A 9,994-nucleotide genomic window follows, 5' to 3' on the forward strand; every position below is an offset into this window, starting at 1 on the left:
ATAAGCAAACAGGAATAATCACAAAATAAATAAATAAATAAGAAGAAGACACATTTTCAAAATACATTAAAAAAGGATGAAAGAAAGCTAATGAGAAAAAGAGAAAAAGAAAGCCACACTATCTGGAGAGGGAAGAATGAGAGAAAAGAGCACTAGTAATAGGAAAACTGCAAAAGGATAAACAAGGGATGGGAAGAACTAGAAGAAAGAAAAGGGAACAAGACAAAGGGATGAGAAAAACAAACAAACAACCAACTAAGAACCAGACACAGGAAAGAGGAAAAAAAAGCAAGAAAGGAGGAAGATAAGAATAATTTAAGAACAAAACTGTGGAGGACAGGCTATGGCACCCAGGCTCTGCCAGGGCACTGACTGGGGTGGAACCCCCATAGGTCAAGAAGGTGGGTGGAGGTGGGGATGGCCTCATCTCTTTTCCCCAAGAGGGTGTTGAGTATAAGAGTAACAAGGGTAGTATTGCACCTCTCAGTCCTCTGCCTCCAGTGAGGTTACTCATGCTGTCCTCAGCAAGTGGAGCCCACTTCCAGGTCACAATCCAAGCAAGAAGGCCACCCACATACCCTCCAAACAGCTATGCCACCTCCTTGCAAATATCCAAAATGGCTGTACCCTCAGGACGGCCACTGGCAGACCACAAGTCTGCCTGTCACCTTCCTAGCTGTTCTTCCTTGTAGGCATCAAGCACCAGTGCAGTCCCTGCCTGTCCAGTCCTTCATGACTGATGGCTATTGGAAATTATTCAAAATGGCAGTGCCCTCAGAACAGTTGGCAATCTGTTGCTCTGTTTGTCTTCTTACTCAGTGTTTCACGTAGGTTCTTCTTCTAGTTGGTATTTAATCCACTTCTTTATCCTTCCCTTCAAAGCTCAGGGTTCCAGGATTGTCTTCTATATCACTTTCAAGTAGTTTCTCATTGCTTTGTTGCAGAGGGTTCCTGTAGCTTGTCTGCCTATTCTGCCATTTTGCCGGAACTGGCAACACATTAGTCATTCTTATTAATTAGATTGTGAATTTGGAGTACTGCCTATTCAGAGTGACCTACTGCATTTTTCCCCCACAAATAATGCGCCCATGTAAATAACACACCCACACATATAACACACATAACATGCATAGTAAAATCACACATGAGGGTATTGCATACTTGGCAAAAAAAATCGTATGTGTGTTATTTGCAAAGAAATACAGCACTTAAATTTTCTCAGCTTCAGTTTCCAAATATGTAAAATGTGAACAATAGATATAACAGTGTTATGATGATTCTCAAAATTTAAGTAAAGTTCTATGCAAATGATAAAGTGAGCTGTTGGATAACTGGTATTGTTTTGGCCCACCGAGAGAAAAGCACATGAAGGTACAGAAAATAGGGACTTTGAAATTCTTGTCCTGTCTCTTCTGGGAGTTAGGAGATATTAGTTTATATTTACTTTTCTGAATTAGCTATTATGGCTAATAACATATGTATTAGACGGACTATCTTTAAGATACTTTGTTGTTGTTGTTATGTGCCATCGAGTCGCATCCGACGCATAGCGACTCCTCCTTGGATTTCTGAGGCAGTAGCAGTACAAAAGTAGATTGCCCAACCTTCCTTCCACGGAATGGCTGGTGGGTTTGAACTGCCAGCCTTCTGGTTAGCATTCAAGTGCCTTAGGCACTACACTACTGGAGCTCCCTAAGATACTTTAGAAAATGTAAAAATTAAGTTTAGTAGGGTGAAAAATTCACTTACGTGGAACTCAGTCTGTTGTGATGTTTGATGTTGTTATTGTATATTGTCATAGACTTAAATGTGAAACTACTACTTTTTTTTTTTTTTTAAAATGAGTACTAGGGAGTCTCTGAGTGATGCAGTGGTTAGGCACTCAATTCCTAGCCGGAAGTTTGGTGTTTTGAACCCACCCAGAGGTGCCTCTAAAGATAGAGCTGCAGTCTGCCTCCAAAAGGTCACAACCTTGAAACCCTGTGGTGCAGTTCTACTCTGCATATATAGATTACCTTGACTTGGAATTGTCTTGACAGCAACTAAAAAAAACAACATTCACTGAAAACTTCATCTTTCCCTGCTAAACTACCAAAAAAAAAAAAAAAGAAAATTGATTCTTGGCATTTCATGTTTTTGGAAGTTTTAGCAGAACTAATTGGTATAATTGAATTTATGCATTGTTGTAGTCTGCTTTTTCTGATAATTTTGTTCCTCATATGGTTGATAGAAGAGTTCGGGTGATTAGAAAGAAACCAATAAATGGTCCACATAATTATGGTGTTAAGTAAACTTGATGCGTAAATTGTTTTCATTATATGTGCTCACAGATTAAAAAGGTAATCTTAAACTTTGTGTTTACATAAACAGGGAGGGCTTGATTGGCATTTTCAGTAGCTAACGTGCAGTGTTTGAACTCTGATGTGCAGAAATGATTCTGAGCATAAGTGGAATACTGTTGGCTCAAAACAGGAAGCAAATAAAAAAATAAATGGTAATCTCTTCTTCATTGTAAATATTTGGTTTTCACTACTTCCTCCTCCCACCTTTGCAATTTCTTAACTATTACTGATGGCTCTGATGTCGAAGTCTGCCTGACGTTGGCCTGCCTGATCCCAAAGCCTGTAGTCACAACTATTTTATCAGGCTGTCTCTTTTTAAAACCTTTTGTCACTATGATATACTATGGTTTTTTTGTATTTGCAATGTTTTCTAATAGATACATATTATATAGATTTCCCCCCTCATTTTATGAATTTTAGTGGTAAAAGACACTACTAAAGGTATGTCTTGAATGGAAGCCCTATGAGGGTTTGCGATCTATTAAGATTCCCAGCTTGAGTCTTAGCTCTACCATTTCGTCTTCTATGACATTGGGCAGCTCCCTAAATCTCTAAGGTGTTTCCTTATCTGATAAATGAAGACAGTCATTTCATTATACAGTTGTCGAATGAGTGATATATTTCATATCTAGCCTACTGATTTCAGAAACTTTGTTTTAAAAAAGAAGGTGGCATTTTGAAATTTTAATTTTTTTCCCTCTAGATAACAGATAAAAGAGTATCCAGAAGACATGCCATTCTTGAGGTGGTGGGTGGTCAGCTTCGAATCAAACCGGTAAATATGTTAATTGGTTTATTATATCTTACCCTTTTTAGTTCTTGATTCATTATTTTCTAAGGTTATAGAAATAGGGAATTAATGTTAGAATATAGTCTTCTCATTGCCAGACAATAATTGGATGGTAAAGATGTAGATTATTTTAATTTCCTGTTTTCCCATTGAACACTGCTACATTTCCATGGTTAGAATTTTAATAAAAGATGATTACCAGTTTACATTACCATTTTGTTCAAAACAAGACATTGCAATATAAGAAAGCCTATAAGAAAGCCCATGACTTATTTAGTGGTTGATTTTTCAGGGTAGGCAGAGGGTCAAAGTCACTTAAGAGTTATTTCTTACTTATTTATTACTTACATATATAAGTAATCTCTATACTTATATATGTAGAGTTGCATATTTCTAAAATTTAGAACTAGTTTTAGAATTTCAAAAATAATTTGAATATTTTTTTTGAAGCTAGAACTTTAAATGCTTGTTTTATAGTTTAAATGCTAAGTGATTTTTCTTTTCCTTTTGGATAATCTGTTGTGTAGGAGAATGAAAAATGTATGAGGGGCCATTTATTTTGGACTAGATGGTTGTGGTAAAATTATTGTCATGCAACTAAATTCATTAATTTATTTTCAACATTCTTCATTCTTGCACCTCTTTGTATTTTCATCTTATATGTAGTAGCTCTTTATTTTATCAGGTAGTACTTCCTTTTACTATTCTATGCTGACTGGTTCCCAAATTTGACAAGTATCCTTTTAACTTTAGTATTGGAAAAAATTTCAAACAAAGCTGAACTCATCCCATTTGAACTTTGAATAAATACATATATTTTTTGACATGGGTCAATGCCCTTTTTTGTTTTTTGCAGTGTTCCCTCCCCTCCCCTCCCATCCCTGGTAACCAACAAAGAAAGTTTCCTTCCATATATAAACACTTCCTTGACTTTTTACAATAATGAACTAATACAATATTTGTCCTTCTGTGATTGACTTATTTCACTCAGCATAATGTCCTCCAAGTTATCCATGTTATGTGCTGTTCTGCAGATTCTACGTTACTGTTCAGTGTTATAGTATTCCATTGTGTGTATGTACCACAGTTTGCTTATCTATTCTTCTGTTGATGGGCAACTAGGTGGTTTCCATCTTTTTGCTATTGTGCATAGTGCTGTGGTGAACATGGATGTGCATATCTGTTCTTGTCCTGGCTTTCACTTCTTTAGGATATGTACCTACTAAGAGGATTGCAGGGTCAAATGGTATTTCTGATTCCAACTTCTTAAGGATCACCCTACTGCTTTCTACAGTGGTTGTATCATTTGACAGTCTCACCAGCAGTGTGTGAGAGTCCCAATCTCTCCACATCCTCACCAGCACTTGATATTTTCTGTCTTGTTGAGCTTTGCCATTGGGGCTAGGGGGAGATGGTATCTCATTGTTGTTTTGATTTGCATCACTGTAATGGCTAATGATTGTGAGCATTTATTCATATATCTGCTGGCCTTCTGAATATCCTCTTTGGTGAAGTGTCTTGAATAAATATTTTAAAAAAAGATTTTGTTCTCACATTCTCATTTTGCAGTTGTCATCATCTCTTGTAAATTATTTATGTTTGTAGCCAGCACTTCATTGAGAATCTCTTTATTTCCTGTCAGTTATTTCTCTTGGGTTCTCCCTCAAATATCTTACTCCTTTTAGAAGAGACTTACAGATCATAAGCTCCTTGAGTATAGGAACTCTAACTTATCTTTATATCCCTAGTATCTATCATAATGCCTAGCACATAGAAGTATTTGTTGAATGCTTGAATAAATGCTTCAGTGAGAACTGTATATGGCCTTTTTAGGATTGAGGACTGTGATGGTTAAGGTTATGTGTCAACATGCCTAGGCCATGATTCTCAGTGGTTTGGAAGATACTGTGTAACCATCCTCCTTTTGTGATCTGATGTGAGCAGCCATTCAGTTGAAAGGGGAGTTTCCTTGGGGTTGTGGCCTGCATCCAGTATATATGCGTGTTCTGGCAAAGTGACCTCTCTCTCAGTTCTGCATTTGATCCTGCATTCATCTTGTCTTCCTCTGACCTCTGGTTCTTGGGAAGTGAGCCAACAGCCTGTTGCATGCCCTGCATATTTTGGATTTGCCAGGATCCACAACTCTGTGAACCCACAACTCCATGAGCTGGAAGCCTACCTCCTGCCCTGCAAATTTTGGTTTGTCAGCCCCTGCTATCACTTGTGTCAGGAGAAGCCTCCAGCCTGCCAGTGACCAATGGATTTGGGACTCGCCAGCCTCTACAATTGCATGAGCCATTTCCTTGTAATAGATCTCTCTCTATATACTTATATGTATGCCTCGCTGGTTTTCTTCTCTAGAGAACCCAGCCTAAGACAGGGACATACTGGAATTTTGCAAAATTGTGTTATTTTTCAGTAGCTAATTTCTTAATACCTTTCAAATGAACCACCATGGCCTAAAATAAAGAAATTATTTTTGTTGCTGTTACTGGACTCCTGAAGGACATTAGAGGAAGAGTATAGGGATTTTTAAATTCCTAATCTGTCTTTTCTTCCAGAGCTAGCATTATGTATCAGTAGAGAAGACAGCAATTTTTGAAATAAATGGTATTGGCACAGTTTGGGAAAATTGTTTGGGATAAAAGAAATTAGACCTCTACTTCAAGCCCTACCACCAAATCAATTCCACATAAATGTGAAAGTCAAAACTATAAACCTGTTAGAAAATAATATAGGAAAAGACCTTTATGACCTTAAGGTAGATAGGAAAGAATTTTTATTTATTATTATTATTATTTATTTATTGTTTTAATCATGCCTTGGGTGCAAATTTACAAAGCACATTTGTTTTACATTCAGCAGTTCATGCACATTTGACTTCACAGCCCTGATTACCATCCCCAACCATAAAAAACTCTCTTTCCCTCTCGTCCCTGTGAGTACCCCCACCTGTGCCCTTCTTATCTATGCATTCTTGTCTGTCCAGCTTTCCCTGTATGTGAATACTGCCCCTCTGGTGTCTCATGGCTGATTGATCTAAGGGGTACATCTCCCTCGAGTAGGTGAGTGCATTGCTTTAGGATAGGTGTTCCGTATGTAGGTCTTTCTACTGTTGGGCTGAGAGCCAATCCATGTAAGTGAGTCCATTTCTAGGCCTGAAGGGTAACTGAGGACCATAGTCTTGAGGGTTCCATCAGTCTCTATCCAACCAGTAATTCTGGTCATTTTTGTGTTTTTGAATTTTGTTCCACATTTTTCCTTCCACTTTATCCAGATCTGCAGTTTTGATCCCTTTCCAAGAGGTTGGCATTGGTAGCTGGACACCATCCAGTTCTTCTGGTCTTGGGGTTGTGAAGGCTGAGGTCCTCGTGGTCCACCTTATCTTTGGACTAATTGTTTCCAGATGCCTTTGATTTTCTTCACTCTTCTTTGCTCCAGATGAGAGGAGACCAATAGTTGCATCTTGTATGGCTGCTCAAAAGCTTTTAAGATCCCAGTTGCTACTCACCAAAGTAGGTTGTAGAACATTTTTATGTACTGTGTTGTGCCAGTTGAGCATGATGTCCCCTGAGACTATGGTCCTGAGTCCACAGGTCCAGTGATTCTCTCTCACAAGGTGTTTGGTTGTCTTTGAGAAGTTATTCCAACCCTGTCTTCTGTTGTTTCTGTAATGTATATGGCTAATTTTGTAGCACAAGTGCATATATAAGATTATCCTCAGCCAAATATATCCTTAGTTTTGGGTATATTCCTCTTTGCCTACTTCTACCTGATTTTCTCACCTATCTATGCATTTATCTGTAGCCTAATGTTTGGTGCTAGTGGAAGTGCAGTATTGTGCATGTAATAGTATTTGCCGCTGTTGTCTGTATCTTTTATGCATGTTTCTGTGTCTTTCCTTTCCCCATTGTCACAATGCTGGTCACAAACTCATTCCATACTGCCCCTCCCCTCACCAAATCAACATATGACCCCCAACTGGTCTGAGATTTCCCCTCCCTTTCCCTCCCGTCCCTGGTAGCCAACAAAGTGAATTTGCTTCCTTATGTAGACCTCTCCTTGACTTTTTGCAATAATGGGCTCGTAAAATATTTGTCCTTCTGTGATTGACTTACTCAGCATAATGTTCTCCAAATTCATCCACATTGTGAGACAATTCTTGTATTCTTCATTATTCTTTAATTGCATAGTATTTCATTGTGTGAATGTACCATAGTTTGGTTATCCAATCATCTGTTGAAGGGCATTAAGGTTGTTTCCATCTCTTTGCTATTGTGAATTGTGCTGTGATGAACATGGGTGTTCATCTGTTTGTTCATGTCCTGTCTCTCACCTCTTTAGGATATATTCCTAGTAATGGAATTGCTGGATCAAATGGTATTTCTACTTTTAGTTTTTTTAAGTTTTTTAACCATTTTCCACAATGGTTTTACCATTTTGCAGTCCCACCCATAGTGTTTGAGAGTTCCAAACTCTCTGCAGTCTCACCAGCAGTTGTTATTTTCTGTTTTGTTGAGCTTTGCTATTATTGCTGAGGTGTTTATTTCTCTGTCTTGTTGCCTTGTTGATCTGGTTAGGACTTCCAATACAATGCTGATAGAGGGCATCCTTGTCTGGTTCCTGTTCACAAGGGAATGCTTTGAGTCCTTCTCCATTAACAATAATGTAGGATGTTGGTTTTGCGTATATGCTCTTTATTATGTTGAGGATTTTTCCCTTCTATCCCTAGAGCTGGGGTAGCTCTTTTTTAAGGCTGGGGCCCAAGGTACACAGGCACAGAGTGGTTAGGAACAGCTAAGGGAGATGAACTTGTCTATCAGTTTGTCGTCCTGAGGTGGCCTGCATGTTGCTGTGAGGCTGGAGGCTATGCCAGTGGTGCTGCAAATGCCAGCAGAGGTACCCAAGTAGACAGGTTTCAGCAGAGCTTCTGGGCTAAGACAGACTTGGAAGAAGGAAGAGGCTATCTACTTCTCAAACAATTGGCCAATGAAAACCTTATTAATAGCAGTGAAACACTGTTTGATGTAGTACTGGAAAACTTTTGAATAGCCCTGAAACATTGTCCAACATAGTGTCAGAAGATGAGTCCATCAGGTTGGAAGGCACTAAAAATTTTACTGGGGGAGAGCTGACTCCTTACAGTAGAGATGACCTTATCGATATGGATAGAGAGAAGCTTTCAGGACCTCCATTGGCTGATGTGGCATGACTAAAAATGAGTAGAAACAGATGCAAACTTCCATTAATAATTGGAACATGGAATGTACAAAGTATAAATCTAGGAAAATTGGAAGTTGTCAACAATGAAATAAAATGCATAAAGATCAATATCCTAGGCATTAGTGAGCTGAAATGGAATGGTTTTGGCCATTTTGAATCAGACAACCATATGATCTACTATGTTGGGAATGACAAATTGAAGAAGAATGGTGTGGCATTTCATCACCACAAAGACTGTTTCAAGATCTGTCCTGAAGTACAACACTGTCAGTGGTAGGATAATATGCATACTCCTACGAGGAAGACCAGTTAATACTACTACTATGCAAATTTACACAGCAACCACCAAAGCCAAAGATGAGGAAATTGAAGATTTCTACCAACTTCTGCAGTCTGAAATCAATCAAACATGCAATCAAGACATGTTGATTATTACTGGTGACTGGAATGCAAAAGTTGCAAACAAAGAAGTTACCAGTAGTTGGAAAATATGGCCTTGGTGATAGAAATAACACTGGAGATCTCATGATAGAATTTGCAAGACCAGTGACTTATTCATTGCAAATATATTTTTTCAACAACATAAGCAGTAGCTATACATGTGGACTTCAACGGATGGAATACACAACATCAGATTGACTACATCTGTGGCAAGAGGCAACAGAGAAGTTCAATATCTTTGGACAAAACAAGGCCAGGAGCTGATTGTGGAACAGACCGTGAACTGCTCATATGCAAGTGTAAGCTGAAGTTGAAGACAATTAAAACAAGTCCATGAGATTGAGAGTTCTGGTAAGATGGCAGAATAGGCAGACAAACCACACAGACCCTCTTCAACAAAGAAAAGGGGAACCAATTAGCACAGATACAGAAACTAATCCTGGAGCTCTGAGCTTTGAAAGGAAGGATTCAGAAATGGACTAAACTCCAACTAGTAGAAGAACCTGCATGAAGACACTGAAAAAGGAGACACATGGAGCTGCAGTCTGTCACCAATCCTAATGGCACGGACAGCTTGGATATTGTCAGTGGTGTTAGGATCTAAGAATTAACCAGAAAATCAGTACTGCTAGCCAGGGGCTGCATGGAGGACAGCACTGGTGGCTGGTGAATGAAAAGGGAAGCAGCAAAAAGGGAGATGGGCTGAGCTGTGGAATTTTGGCTTTCTGGAGGGTGCAGCCATTCTGAATGTTTACAAGTGGTTTGACCATTTTGGATATTTAAAATGACAGTGTTCTCTCAGATTCTAGGCACCTAAGAATAGGCTCTACTTGCCAGGGACCGCAAGGACATTCCGGACACAAATGACTGGAAAGGTGTGCTATTCTTATGCCATGCACCCTCTTGGTGAACAGAGGTGTGGCCATCCCTCACTCTCACTCACCTTCTGGGCCTGCGGGAATTCCATCCCAGTCTGTGTGTGCTCCAGCAGAGCCTGGGTGGGTACCCTGCCCTGTCCTGCCCAGTTTTTTTTTTTTTTTTTTTTTGTAGTTTGTTTGTGCCTGTTTTAAAATTATCATTAGCATTCTTCTTCTTCCACTTCTTTTTTGGACTTTTTACTATTAGTCTTTCTTTTTCTCTTCCCAGGTTGTAGTTTTCAGCTTTTTCTCTCTTCCCTGTTCATGGTTTCCATATTTTT

General features: G+C 38.9%; 1 protein-coding gene across 1 annotated transcript in view; it reads left to right on the forward strand.

Moving 5' to 3' along the window:
- APLF (aprataxin and PNKP like factor) overlaps positions 1 to 9,994 on the forward strand; it is a 233,533-nt gene that overhangs the window by 43,073 nt on the left and 180,466 nt on the right. Inside the window, exon 2 of the mRNA XM_007940138.1 lies at positions 3,046 to 3,117. Coding sequence (XP_007938329.1) covers positions 3,046 to 3,117 — 72 coding nt within the window. The remainder of the gene's footprint in view (positions 1 to 3,045; positions 3,118 to 9,994) is intronic.

The sequence above is a fragment of the Orycteropus afer genome, unplaced genomic scaffold (genome assembly GCF_000298275.1).
Source record: "Orycteropus afer afer isolate SDZICR_OR568_19922 unplaced genomic scaffold, OryAfe1.0 scaffold00065, whole genome shotgun sequence".
In the NCBI taxonomy this organism is placed as follows: domain Eukaryota; kingdom Metazoa; phylum Chordata; class Mammalia; order Tubulidentata; family Orycteropodidae; genus Orycteropus; species Orycteropus afer.